General features: G+C 33.4%; 2 protein-coding genes across 2 annotated transcripts; both read left to right on the top strand.

Moving 5' to 3' along the window:
- Nucleotides 1–3,227: 3,227 nt before the first annotated feature.
- On the top strand, nucleotides 3,228–3,854 carry LOC132743237 (uncharacterized). The gene has a single exon (XM_060731773.1). The coding sequence runs from the start codon at nucleotides 3,228–3,230 to the stop codon at nucleotides 3,852–3,854; it is 627 nt and encodes a 208-aa protein (XP_060587756.1).
- A 1,327-nt stretch (nucleotides 3,855–5,181) lies between these two features.
- LOC132743236 (uncharacterized) lies at nucleotides 5,182–5,991 on the top strand. The gene is made up of 2 exons (XM_060731772.1): nucleotides 5,182–5,496; nucleotides 5,644–5,991. Exons 1-2 carry the CDS (start codon nucleotides 5,182–5,184, stop codon nucleotides 5,989–5,991), a joined length of 663 nt encoding a protein of 220 aa, XP_060587755.1.
- The last annotated feature ends 9,424 nt before the right edge of the window (nucleotides 5,992–15,415 follow it).

Genomic DNA, 15,415 nt, shown 5'->3' with positions numbered 1-15,415 from the left:
TAAGTGAATATGAAATTGTACATATTTGCATATTTTTTATATTTGTTTATTTATTTTTGTATATAAATCAAAATATTCTTTTTGATAAAGCCCAGTTTTGTTTGTTTTGCTTATTTGTCGGTTTTGTGTGTGTGTGTTTTTTTTTAAAATAAAAAACGTAGAAAATCAGTAAACGTATTCTTTTATCACACAGAAGTATTTTCTATTAACCCATTACGCGATATACACGCCTTTTAACGCCTTTTTCACATCCCCCTTGTTGTCTCAAATGGTGTAAAAATGCCTTATTTAGGCCCCCAACACTTGTTTTTGTTTGAGAAATGTTGTTTAAAAAGAGACCACTTTTTCGGCGCGGCCCCCAACCCAAAATACACATCAGGGGGTTGGCGTTGCTGTTTTTTTTTTTTTTTTGGGGGGGGGGGTTGAAGGGGGCGGCAGTCCCCCTCATTGCCAAGAAAAAAATGGACTTGTGAGAGGCTAAAAATGACCCCAGATCGATCAAAAGGTAACTTGTAACGAACGCTGAAAAGCACGTGACTCTATCTCAATCTATTGAAAAGTTGCAGGACTTTGAAATCAATTTCGATGGAAAAAAATCAACGCAAAATAGTGATTTTTGGCAATTTTGAGATGTCCCCTCGTTTCCATGGTAACAGGAAAGTTAAGCCAGACCATGTTGTTGAAAAGGCAATGGTCCAGGCAACACTTGTGCCAAGTTTGATTAGTATTGAAGCAGTTTTTATAGTTTTAGAGCAATTTGAACTTGTAACCGGAGATTTTTCAATGAAAACAGCCATTTTTCACAAAATGCTCATGGAGTAATGGTTTTATGAAAAAAATCAAAAAAAATCTACAAAACAACAATTTTCTTCAAATTTATATGTAAGGCCATGTTTAAACATGGAAAAGCGCAATTTTGGGTGATTTCAAGCATTTTCATCATTTTCTGTTAACCCATTACGCGATATACACGCCTTTTAACGCCCTTTTCACCCCCTTTTTGTTGTCTCAAATGGTGTAAAAATGCCTTATTTAAGCCCCCAATACTTGTTTTTCTTTGAGAAATGTTGTTTAAAAAGTGACCACTTTTTCGGCGCGGCCCCCAACCAAAAGATACATCAGGGGGTTGGGGGGGTGAAAGGGGACGGCAGACCCCTCATCGGCAAGAAAATTTTGGACTTGTGAGAGGCTAAAATGACCCAACATTGATCATAAGGTAACGTGTAACCAACGCTGAAAAGCACTTGACTCTATCTCAATTCATTGAGAAGTTGCATCACTAAAATCAACTCAAAATAGTGATTTTAGGCAATTTTGAGATGTCCCCTCGTTGCCATGGTAACAGGAAATTTAAGCCAGACCATGTTGTTGCACAGGCAATGGTCCAGTCGGTCCAGTCAACACTTGTGCCAAGTTTGATTAGTATTGAAGCAGTTTTTATAGTTTTATAGCAATTTTGAACTTGCAACGGGAGACTTTTCAATGAAAACAGCCATTTTTCACAAAATGCTCATGAAGTTAATAATGAATTAAAATACTTGTTATGTAATGTAACATTAGTTATTCCCCTTCATTTGTCACAATTAAAACTGCGAGTTTCTTTTTTTGTGGATTATATTGATAGGCATTACCAATTTCTCAAACGTAAAAGAAAATGAACTGTTGCTTAATTTGATATTGAACAATTATGTAAAGATAGATAAATTCATGTGTATTGTATACATGTCTTCATATGCTTTTTAAGTAATTTCTTAAACAATCTCACATTACATAAACCATTATTTTGCAATTATGTTCATGCCATGTGTCATTTATGTATTATTTGTTTTATTTGTATATGTAATATGGTCCTGAGCTTTTAATGCTTTAACCAAGAAATAAAGTTTCTGTTATGTTCTGTTCTGTTCATATTATCATGTCCGTATCTTACAAGTTTTGTCAACTAAATATCGTTTGAATTGGAAATGGTTTAATAGTTTGTGGTAACTTTTGATGGTATTTGGGAATGTGACATATATATAAATGGTCATTTCTTATTGTTATTTTTCCCGCTCTAGTTTATTTTGCAAACTTGTATTTTAACATGTCCGCATGGCGTGTGTGAATATACACTTTAAAGCAATCAAGATGATGCAACAAGAGTAGCACTTCCTTTGAGGGTGGCTGACATTGTGAGTAGGCCATGTAATCTCCTTGTAACTGACAGCTAGAAAGTTCTGTGTGCGCCCGCAGAGCTCCTGTGTCGTTGTAAGAGATCGTACAGCCCTGCTATGGCGACATCCCCAGTGTCGCGAATAACGCGAGTCATTGTGATATGAGCGGTGCTATCTCGATTGTTCACTTAAAATTTATGGAACGGTACCGAGGACGGTACTTCTAGAACGTGTTATTATTATAGTCACATGACAAGTATTTCCCGCTCCTTTTCAGACGGTATATAAGCGATCGCACATTGTTGAACAGTGAGAACGAAACGAAAAGTGCTAGAGTAAACTGTTAAAGAAAAATTAAATCTATTTTATAAAAAGTGACAATAAAAGGAATTACATTTTACAAAGTATTTTTCTTGGTTAATATGCATAAAGGATATGATAAATAAAATTATAAAAAATGTATACGTTGTTGTTCCATCTGTAGTATATGAGATGACTTAAAAGTTAATACAGTCCTCAAAAACAAAAACAAAATCTATCTCTACTACAAAATGGTCCCGCGAACCGGATATACGGATCTACGGATATACAGATATATAAATAATGATGGATCTTAAAAACCTGGACATTTAAAAAGAAACATTTAAGGAGTCAATAAAGAAGAAAAGGATTTAAAAAAACTGTTTACAGTTAAAGTGTATAAAACTCTTCTTGAATCTAATATAGACAAGTTAAGGAAGTGTAAAAGTCGAGAAAAGAAGTTAAACGAAAAAGTCTAAACGTGAAAATCAAACAAAGTTTAAAGGTAAACTGAGTTCTTAAATATCAACAGAAAGACTGTTGAAAGTTGGCTTTATTGAAAATCTAGAAAAGAAAGACAAAAATTCATGTTTTAAAAAAAGCATTTGCCTATATAAAAATGTCTGGAATTATAGAGTAAAAAGATGTGAAATATTCGATTTAAAGTCAAAAGTGTGTACAAAGTTAGTACAAGAAAAAAAGTAGATTAAAAGATGTTTTAAGTATAAAAAGTGAAGTGAAACAAATATAATTAAAATTTCTCTACATCAGAAAATGGCGAGTATACAATATATTAAAGGTGTAAGGACCAGGTTCCGAAATATTTTAGACTTAGAAATACAAAAGGGTGATGGTCTGTTGAACACAGAAATCGATGAGGAATTCGATTTAGACAGAATGCTTAACGAAGTGTCGAAATGTTTTGAGAAGGTAAAAGAATATAAAGAAAAGGTTGAGAGACAAAGTGAAAAATTAGTGGAATCGATTGACAAAAAAGAAAGCGAGATGATTGAGGAAATTATTGACGAAGATCTCACCTTGTGTGAAAAAGCCTTCGACATGTGTCAAAATTTACAAGTGTTCACTAAAACGTTGATGCAAAGTAAAGAAAAATTAGAATTTAAAGTTGATCAAAAGGATTACACACATGATTTAGTGGAGGTTCAAAAGAACACTCAACAGTTACTTGAAGCTCAGATGAGACAACAAGAAAAAGAAAAACGTAAAGAAAATGAGAAACTGTCATCAATTAAGCTTCCAAAGATAGATATGATCAGTTTTAATGGTGACAAAACAAGATGGACAGAATTTTGGGACAGCTTCGAAAATGCTGTACATAACAACAAATACATATCAAATGTTGAAAAGTTTAACTATCTGAAGGGAAAACTAGTTGGCTAAGCAAAAATCTGCGATAACAGGGTTGGCATTAACTAGTGACAATTACATAATGGCGGTGGATATCTTGAGAAAGAGATTCGGTTATACACAGGAAATTATTGACTTGCATTACAGTCAGCTTATTAACATTCCAATCGCTACAAGTAAAGTCAATAGTTTACGATGTTTGCTTGATGGTGTTGATCAACATATAAGGAGTTTGGAAGTTTTAGAAGAAAAATGTAAAACCAGGACATAGTAGTATCTATAGTAAAATCAAAGTTGCCTGAAGATGTGCTAGTACATTTGGAAATACAAAATGGAACTGACAAAAGATGGACGGTACGTACGTTAATGGAAAAATTGTATGCTTACATTGTAGCACGTGAAAGAGCCCTAACAGGAGCTTCGAAACAAAGAGAAAATACATCTTCAAAAACATTCAACGCAAGGTCTTTCACACATACAAAAGCAGAAAGTACATATTACAAAGGACCGGTACAGAAAACATCAACGCAGGCGCTAGTTTTCCACTTCTAGACAACAACGGAAGCCAGTCAGCACCGTCGTGCATCCAATTAAACGGTGCCGATATTGTAATCAAAATCACTGGAGCGATGAGTGTATTACATACAAGACAATAAGTGAAAGAAAAGATCGCATAAAAGGCAGTTGTTTCAGGTGCCTAAAGGAAGGACATTTATCTTTAGATTGTAAATCAAACGAGAAGTGTGTGTACTGTGACAAAATGAACGCCCACCATCGCAGCTTGTGTCCAAAGAAGTTCATCGTCCAATGGACAATTTCAAAATGTCAACATATGTTATATCTGATAAAGCAGCAGAATCAGATACAATGACAAACTCATTTCATGGTAGAAATGATAATGGACTGATGTCAATGAACGAAATGGTTCTTATGCAAACTGCACTAACAAAAATAAAAAAAAACCCAAGTGAAAGAACTGATAAAGAAGTACGAGTATTACTTGATTCTGGGTCGCATCGAAGCTATATTTCAGAAAAATTAGCTCAAAGGTTATGCCTAAAAGGGGAAGGTGAACAAGAATCCATGTCGTGACTTTCGGGAATACAAAAGCAAAAAAATTAAAACAAAATACGTAAAGGTTAGATGTGAGGCTAAATAATGGTAAATATGTGCAAAATCACCGCCAATATAGTTCCTTTAATTAGTGGTGAATTACAGAGGAAACCAACACCAGATCTGTTTTCAGATAGAGTGAATGATATTCTATCAACTGTACAATTGGCGGACACCATGCCAAAAGAAAGTGAATCTTCGTCAATTGAGTTCTTGATTGGAAACGACTACTACCTAGACTTTGTAAATGGTGAAAAAATTAGAACTTCAAAATGGACTTTATTTGCTTTCGTCTAAGTCTGGATGGATACTAAGTGGTAGAATAAAGGACACATACGATGATTCAAATGACAATAATTTGCTCATTCTAACATTTGGCAGTAAACAGAACAGTACAAATGCATTCACTGCTATAGATAATGTACTATCACCAAAGACAGAACTAGAAGACTTTTGGAACGTTGAAAGTATTGGAATTGTAGATAAAGAGTCACAAAAAGAAGACGATCTAGTCAGGGAAGACTTTACTAGAACGCTTAAGTATGAAAACGGCAGATACCAAGTAAAGTGGCCGTAGAAAAATGAGTGTCCCGATTCACCGACAAATAGAGATTTAGCATTAGGTAGATTAAAATCAACAGTAAATCGTATGAAAAACAATTCAGACATACTAACAAAGTATCATCATGTGATTCAAGATCAACTCCAGAAAGGTATAATAGAAGAAGTCAAACCAAATAAATCAAACGGTACTGTGCATTACCTAGCTCACCATGGAGTCATTACACCACAAAAAACAACAACCAAACTTCGAGTAGTATACGATGCATCGGCAAAGACTTCAAAAGAAAATAACAGTGTGAACGACTGCTTGTATCGCGGTCCTGTTATGGTTCATGACTTATGTGGAATATTGTTGAGATTTCGAAAACATCCGATCGCAATTGTAGCCGACATCGAGAGGGCGTTCCTTCAAATAGAACTTCAAAGAGATCAACGTGATGTTACAAGGTTCTTATGGTTAAAAGATATTGACAATCCAATGACTAACGCATGAACATACAAGAGTTTTTCGCTTTTTCGGGTACATTTTTGAGTTGTGCATAGTCCTTTCTTTCTTGGTGCTACAATTGAACATCATCTTGACACTTTCATTATGGAAATATCAAACAAAAAAGATAAAAGATAGTCTATGTGAAATATGATAACAGGTGCAAAAGACATAACAGAAGCGAAGATTCTTCTATAAAGATGCAATAAATTATATTCAATGCTGGGTCTATGAATCTAGAAAGAATGGGCTGCAAAAATGAAGAGGTCAAGTTCATCTTTTCTCCTGAAGACCGTGGCAGAAGTGAAATCAATGAAAGATGCTAGGGTTGAATGGAAACTTGGGGAAATGATACTCTTTCATATCGTTCTGCAAAAATGCGTATGCCATAGTCTGCATTGCTACGAAAAGGGGAAAATTCTAAAATAACATTGATCCATTTCGATCCACTAGGTTGATTAGTCCTGTTAGCCTTGATTGCTAAATATTTTCTACAACAACTGTGGAATAAACACCTAGAGGTTGGATGATGCCCTTAGTTGATGAGATCAAAAGAAATGGATCTCATGAGGAGAAACAACTGATGAACGTGGAACATGTCTGTCTGATACCAAGATCTATATCTGCAAACTGTTCAAAAACTAGTTGAATATCGATTGTATGTTTCTGCGATGCATCACAAAAAAGCGTACGCTGTTGCAGTTATACTTACATCAACGGTCAGAAGATACAACAAAAGTAGATTCTCATCTTTTCAAAAAACACGATTAGCACCTTTGAAAAAGCTCTCAATTACAAGACTAGAAAACTCTTAGCTCTTGTTATAGGTTTACGATGTTTACGTTTGTTTAAGAGTCATCTTCATTTACCAATACTTGATTCATCCATATGGACTGATTCGCAATGTGTTCTACATTTGTTACATTACAAAAAGGCAAATTATCAGTATTCGTTAAAAAAACCCGTGTTAATGAAATAAAAAAGATTTCAGAAAATTTTTACAATGTCCTATGTTCCATCTAAAGACAAATCCAGCAGATATTGCATCTCGTGCGCACACTGTGCCCAAAATCTTATGAATAACAAACTTTGGTGGGAAGGCCCAGCTTGGCTTAAAAATGAGCCAGGTGAATGGCCCCAATTTTAAAGTTCCGCATAATAGCAAAGAAGAGAACAGTTATGAATCTGAGATACGTAAAATTTAAAAAAACCTAGTGAGATTAGTTTGCGTACAACCAATCGCGTGGCACAAATACAATTTTAAAACACTAGTTCAGATGAAAAACACTGGTCCATTAACAATAAACAGCCAACGGTTCTCTTCACTTACAAAACATCTTAGAGTTACTGCTCTTGTGCTAAGATTTGTGAGAGAAAACTACAAAAGAAAAAAATACAACAAGGTATATCTTATATGACGAATTTAAAAGAGTCTGAAAACATGTGGATAAGACACATTCAAAGATTATGTTACAAAGACGTATTTGACGCCATTTCTAGTGGTAAGCAAAGCAATATTCAACAACAGCTTGGAATTTACATTGATACATACGGAATCCTACGCTGTAAGGGGCGATCTTGACACTTTTCATAATGAAATATCAAACAAAATAATAAACGATATCTATGTGGATAATATGATAACAGGTGCAAAAGACATAACAGAAGCGAAGATTCTTTATAAAGATGCAATAATTATATTCAATGCTGGATCTATGAATCTAAGAGAATGGGCTTCAAATAATGAAGAGGTCAATTCACTCTTTTTCTCCTGAAGACCGTGCAGAAGTGAAATCAATGAAAGTGGCTAGGGCTGAATGGAACTGGAAAGTTGATACTCTTTCATATCGTTTTTGAAAGAAAGGGTTTTCCAAAAGTCTTCTTTGCTACGAAAAGGGAAAAATTTCTAAAATACTTTTCACCCATTTTCGATCCACTAGGCTGATTACCCTTTCCCCCTTTGTTTGTTTAAAAATTTTATTTTTCTACAAGAATTGGGGAAATAAACCCTTTAAGTGGAGGGTTTCCCTTAGTGATAAAAGGGACAAAAAAAAGGAAATTCATTAGAAAAACAACTAATAAACCGGGGAAAACAGTCTGATAAAGATCTAAAATTCCAAACTTTTTTCAAAAACTAGTTGAATATGGGCTTTGAAATTTTTTGGGAAATGCATAAAACAAAAAAGCGAAACCGCTTTTTGAAAGTAAAACTTAAAATCAAACGGTCGGGAAGATACAAAAAAGAAAGATCTCATTTTTCCCCAAAAACCCGTTTAAAAAGCACCTTAAAAAAAACTCTAATTTACAAGACAAAAATCTTAGCTTTTGTTATGGGTTTTCCGATGTTACGGGTTTTTAAAATCATCTTTCATTTAAAATATTGATTCATCCATATGGATTTGATTCGCAAGGGTTCTACTTTGGTTTTTACAAAACAAAAAGGAATTATAAATTAACCTTTAAAAAAACCGTTTTTTTATGAAATAAAAAAGATTTAAAAAATTTTTAAAAACCCGATTTTCCATCTAAAGAAAACCCAGCAGAATTGCTTTTCCGGGGCCCCCTTTTTCCAAAATTTATGAATAAAAATTTTTGGTAAAAAGGGGCCCAGCTTGGCTTAAAAAATGCCAGGAATCCCCAATTTAAAATTTCCCGAAATAAAAAAACCAAAAAAAGTGAAAAAAGAAGAAACAGATCTAAATTAAAAGAAAACCTAGGGGAGTTTATTTGGGTACAACCCGCGTTGGAAAACAATTGAAAACACTATTTCGGGATGAAAACATTTGGTCCATTAACAATAAAAAGGCCAACTTTTTTTTACTTACAAAACTTTTTAAAATTTACTGCCCTTGGGGCTAAAATTTGTGAGAAAAACTAAAAATGAAAATCCCAAAAAGGGGAAAATCTTATAGCCAATTTTAAAGAGTTTTGAAAAAAAATGGGAAAAAGACACATTCAAAAAATTATTTAAAAAAGCCCGTTTTTAAACCCATTTCAGTGGTAAGCAAAATATTCAAAAACAGTTTGGGAATTTTAAAACTTTGATACATAGGGTCCTACGCTGAAAAGGGGGGGACTTGAAAATGCTGACTTTAAGTGAAAGTCACGTTGTCCGATACTTCTCCCAAAAATTTAAGGGACGGGTATACCATTTCAAATTTGTAGCAAAAACACATAAAAAAAATTCTTCATAGTGGTGTTTAAAAAAGTTTTTTATTAGTGCGAAATGTTTTTGGTTTTCCCCCCAAGGTGGCTATTGCAAAAATCAGTATTTAAATAGGTATATCTCCCCAAATTTTTTAAAAGGTGCCCGTACAAAAATCCCACCTTTTTGCTCAAACCCAAAATCCCTTTTGAAACAAAGGGTTTTTCCTTTTTCCAAAAATTTGGAAAAATTTACATGGGTTTTAAATATAAAAAAAACAAATAAAAACGTGAAAAAAAAATTTGGTTTTTGCCTTTTTTACATCCCTTTTGCCCGAGAGAAATTTCATAAAAAATTGTAGGTGCCCATAAAAACAGCGAATTTCTCCTGTTTTCAGAAGATTTGTTAAGAAACAAAGGGGTTTTCCTCCCCTTAAATTATCAGTGAAAGGGCCTTAAAATTTTCTACGGCAGAAAAAATTCTTGACCCAATATTTTGGAAATTTAAAGATTTTTAAAAAGCAAAATAATGATTTTATGTTTAAATGCTGGTATAAAATGGTTTAAAAAACCCGTAAAAGTTGTTTCCCGGGATGGGAGGCTTTTACGAAAGGCTAGTGCTTTAAGTTTAAAAAGGTCTTTAAAGAAAACCATTTGTAAAAAATGTTATCAATAGTTGCAGTTACAAAACTCCATTATTAAAGAGATAGAACACTTATAAATTTCAAGAATCTTTAGTTTAGTGTTGGGAGATGACCGTGCATTTCTAATTTATCCCTATCACTCCTGCTTTTTTCTGTCGAATAATCCAAAAATTGGAATTGCCTACTAGAAATTCGACGAGTGATGACGATATTAAAATTCCCAACTTGAACAGCACGAAAAGATAATTAACGTTAAGCTATGTAAAAAAGGGCAAAAGGGTTATAATGGGATATATTTTTGGAAAACTTTGGAAAACGAATATTTACTTAGTTCTCCGGGGAAGAAAGATACCAAAACACGTTTAAAAATCACCCCCGGGGTCAATGCAATGTTAAAACCTAAAAAATTGAAATATAGTTCTTAGGTAAAAAGATGATACCTTTGCAAAGAGGAAATTGGAATTTTGGTAAAATTACACAAATTGATTAAAAGTAGAGATGATGAATGTCGTTCCCAGCCTAAAAGTTTTAAATTTCATCTTGGAAATGAACTAGGACGGCCGTTAAAATTTGCATTTACCCCATTAGAAGTTTCGGGAGAAGAAACAACACATCAGAGTTTAAAAAGATGAAATGTCTGAACGTTGTAAAAAATACAATTTTGTTTCTCGTTGTCAAAGACAAGCAAGCCGATAAAAAGCAAAATGGTAAAATCAAACAGTTTTTGAGTGATAACCCAAAAATTGAAAAATAACATAAAGCACTAAATAAATAGCCTAAAAAATGAAAAAGTTGGCCTAAAAGGAAATTCAAAAGTATTCCCAAATATTAAATTAAATTAAAATCAAAAAAACTCTTAATTAAATTCGTTTCAATAAAATAACATTTAAGTATATAAACATGTTTTCATGTAGTGCGCTTCAATGACCCTTTTCAAAAGAGCGTCATACGCATATTTATATGGATTAGGCTTTTTAGTTGCATAAAAAATATCATGCGACATGACATGTTTGTAAAACTTGATAATTGACTGCTGACCATGCGCGAATTCTGTGCAACGGTACCAAAAACATTTGATTGGGGATTTAATAATTTGTGCCAATGCAAATTCACCGAAAAATCACGTGGCAAAACGGTGTCCAAACATTATAAAAATCTCTTTTTCATTCCATATTTACTTCATTTAGATTTTGGATGCTTCTGCGAAAATTAATTCAAATCAAATATATTATTGTAAATCTTAAATTCTGTCGACGCTTTTATTAGCAAATTATAAAAATCATTTCAAAACGAAACATGTCAAAAAGAAAATTCATTCTTCGGAAAACAAATTTTACACATGCATTTTATAACTGGCGTGCAAAGTCAAACTTAAAAAAGGAAGACACTACCTACTAAAACATTTAGAAAAGGTTTCATCAAATGACAAAAAAAATGATGCAAAGAAATTGACATACAAAATCAACACAGAAATCACAGAAAATAACATCACAACTGAAACAAAACAAGTAAGATCACCCTATCTTCCCAATGACAGAAAAACATATCAGATGTTGAAAGAAAATACAACTACTGCCGAAATATTTGCAAATGCAATGAAAGTAAATCCACACAAATGAAGATATGGATTTCAAACAATTAATGAAATTTTTTTATGCAAGAAAATAAGTGCTGAAAGAACATTAGAGTAAGATATTCAGGAAAAATATCATTATGACGATTGTGATTACACATTCCTTTCGTACAAAGTCAAAGATACCATGAATATATTAGATACTGATAAAGTGCAACCTGATGACAGCATTTCATTGGACAAAATGTCAAGATTTCAGTTAGTACCGTCTGGATTGCAGGACTACTTTAATATTGCAACCGACAGTCATTCAGATGATGAAGTCACAATTGTACTTTATGAAACTTAAAAACACATCTGGAATTTATATAAACATATGTTCATTAATTTAGTTTATTTCTTTTTTGCGGCGGGAATGTCGCGAATAACGCGAGTCATTGTGATATGAGCGGTGCTATCTCGATTGTTCACTTAAAATTTATGGAACGGTACCGAGGACGGTACTTCTAGAACGTGTTATTATTATAGTCACATGACAAGTAATTCCCGCTCCTTTTCAGACGGTATATAAGCGGATCGCACATTGTTGAACAGTGAGAACGAAACGAAAAGTGCTAGAGTAAACTGTTAAAGAAAAATTAAATCTATTTTATAAAAAGTGACAATAAAAGGAATTACATTTTACAAAGTATTTTTCTTGGTTAATATGCATAAAGGATATGATAAATAAAATTATAAAAAATGTATACGTTGTTGTTCCATTTGTAGTATGAGATGACTTAAAAGTTAATACAGTCCTCAAAAACAAAAACAAAGTCTATCTCTACTACACCCAGTGCTGTGCTTTTATCAGAACATGGAGCGACGACATTTGTCTTTCGATGTAACTCGACTGTTAAATCAGCGCACCTCGGCATATTTTGACGCCGTAGTGAGGTCCTATAGGGACAGGGGTTTGATATGTTAAATGCTAACAAAAATGGTATCTGATGTTTATTATTGAGCATGCTATTCTGATTATTAATACACAAATTCTTAATACTTGTAAACGAGGTGTGGCGACCTAATTGATTCTTTACAGGAGAAAAACAGAATTGACAAAAAAAAATATAATTACGTTGCTCAATATTCTAGTGTTCACATGAATTGGTTGGCGGAAAAGGCCAAAATAAATATACATAGAATTATGAAAAAGCACAAGAGACACAAAAATGTTACGCAAATGGAAGTTATCAGGTCGCAAATAACATATTCAGAGGACCAAATGATGTACCAGTTAACATAAAGTTAACTTTTATTATGCTCAATATCTTAAAATTGCCCAGCTTTCAATTTTGGTACTGTTCATTCTAAATTTTTGGGAATATCAAGATGAAAATAGAAAGAAACTCCGCCAAATATCAAGATGAAAATATAAAGATGCTCCGTCAAGTCAGAGTTCACGGATATGCTAGCTGGCAAGAGTAACTCTACACTAGTGGCAAAAAGTACAACACCTGGTAATTACAGACGTGTTTAATATATAAGGAAATGTGATATTTTTCATACGATAAACCAAGAGCTTGAAATGATTTCATGTAGAAAAAAATTGCAGCAATTATTCTAAAAGATTGACATATTGTTAGAAGTTGGCTATTTCTAGATTTTTGTCCAGCGTTTCTTAATTTGAAAAAGCTAAAAATCATTCTCAAATTACCTCCAAAAAGTGGCTTGTTAATAAGTAAAAATAAAATATTTATTTTGTTGTTGAGTTTTAAGATGTGAGTTGTTAAGAATAAAATATTTATTTCGTTGTTGAGTTTTAAGATGTGAGTTGTTAAGAATAAAATATTTATTTTGTTGTTGAGTTTTAAGATGTGAGTTGTTAATTACCTGAAACTTTAAATTAAAAAAAAATACTTTTATTAAGAAAATAAATACAGAACTGAACCGTATACTTGTTTCTGTGCACTTTCTGTTTTGAAAAAAATTAAAAAAAAGAATCTGGGTAAAAACAAGAGGTAATCCTGTTACAGTTGCAACACAAACGTGAAGTCCAGATGTAACACCACCCGATTTTGTCATGCAAAAATAAATATACTGTATATGACAGAGGCACTCACAAAGTGTTAACAGCATGGTGTATGTCGTTTGTGAGGTATCGGCCCATCGCACTGCGTTGCAATTAATAAGCGCCCTCTGCGTTGTAATCATTTTTATACATCAATACAATATGTGGGCTTCCTTCTCACGAGGTGTTTCCAGTATAAACATTAAAAACATAAAGTAAAATTCAGTAGGCAATGAGCAGTAGGCTGTCGCTTATGGAATTCCGTAGACAACAGGCAAATGGCCATTTTCTAATCAAACCGCTTCTTCGACGAATACTCCACCGCCGCAGCAATGGGCACAACGCTTCTGCGAAACCTTTGGCCAAAGTGTAAGATATTTTTGCGAAGGTCAGCATATTGTGAACATTTTGAAAAAAATTTGGAAAGCCCTTTTTCAATTGGGGGGGCCCGGGGCCGAGGGGTTTAAGGGTCGTTGATTTAAAATCACTTCCCCCTGCACTCGGGGTTCAAACCCCCGGGAAGGGGACTGGGGTTTTTTTTAATGTGGGGAAGGTATCCAGCTGGGCTTTTTGGAAAAGTGGGTTGGTTCAAACCAAAGGTGCCCTGCGTCCCTGAAATAATCCCAGGGAAAAGGGAAATTTTGGTTTTCCCACTAGAAAAGGGGCTGGAACTTTCGCGATATGACTAAGTGTGTGTTTGTACGTAAAACCTAAAAAAACAAAAACGTTTTAAATTTGGGCCAGAAGAACAATTATTGCATATTTTTCATTTTCTAGGTATGTTTGTATTTTCCCCCTTTCGAATATTCAAGGTCGGGGGAAATCGTGCGAAATTTAAAAAATATTTTGGTCCTTGTTGTAGTCAAGGGGTAACTTCTGAATTCAAATTTGTACTTTGTAAGAACTGTATATATGTATCTAGGTGCTATATTTGATAAATATCTAATAAATATTATTTACAGGCCAATTTTTTACAGCTTGTTTGGTTTGAATATATTGGTTTTGGCTAAATATATGTCAACCAGTCCGCGACTTTATCTAACAGAATAAAAAGTGTATGAAAACTTAAAGGAAAATTTCCATTTTTCCCAAACCCTTCCAAAGGGGCCTTTGGGGTTCGCAGAGGGGAAAAAACGGCGGGTTTAAGGTTTCAAGTCCCCTTTTAAAAGTACCAGAGCGGGAAAGTTTAAATTGTCGTCCCTATCTCTGGGGGGTTGGCTTTAAACAAGGGTCGTTTTTTTTTATTTTTTGGTCGGAAAGCTAAATCCCTTGACGGGTTTTTGTTGAAAAATTTTCCCCAAACCAGGGAAAGGGGTTAAAAATTGGGCTGTGGTGTACAGTAATGATTTACGGGGAAAAAATTCACTTTTGGAAAAAATTTTGGTTTTAAAATAGATAAAAAAGTTTTATTAGGGTTTTTAAAATTTAAAATTTAAGTTTCCTTTTGATTTTTTAAGTGTTTTTAAGGAAAGAACGGGTCCAGAAATTCGGCATAAAAAAGACGCCCCCCTTTTTAAATACATGTAGACGGCAGGTTGCTAAAAAATTCTGGGAAAAATACGGTAAATTTCCCGGCCCCGGCCGAGTAAAAATTAAAAAAGTACAAAAATAAAAACAAAAAAACAGGAAAATTTTAAACTTATGAAAATTTAAAACCCCAAATTAATTTTTAAAAATGATTCATCTGTAAATTTTTAAAATTTAAAAAATTTTTTTATTTTGTTGAAATAAATGTTTAAAAACAATACACCGACATTTTACCCGTGGGGCACACTTAATTATCTCGTGCACACGAATATTTTCACTTTAAAAATAGTAATGTGAAAACCCACTTAATTTTTCTTGTCTCACGTTTTAAAAAGTGGGTTGGCGAAACAAGCTATTATGTGATAAACAAAACTCCCCAATTTTCACCTCTGTCCACCGTAAAATTGAAAAAAGGGAATATAAAATGTTTTTTGTGTAAGTGTTTAAAACATCAAAAAATTTTGGGGGAAAATCTTTATTTTAAAAAAAGAA

This window comes from Ruditapes philippinarum, unplaced genomic scaffold, assembly GCF_026571515.1.
Source record: "Ruditapes philippinarum isolate M1 unplaced genomic scaffold, ASM2657151v2 ctg3459_1_1_1_1, whole genome shotgun sequence".
In the NCBI taxonomy this organism is placed as follows: Eukaryota; Metazoa; Mollusca; class Bivalvia; order Venerida; family Veneridae; genus Ruditapes; species Ruditapes philippinarum.
Note: the sequence above shows the minus strand (reverse complement) of the source record. Positions and strands in the feature narration are given on the sequence as shown.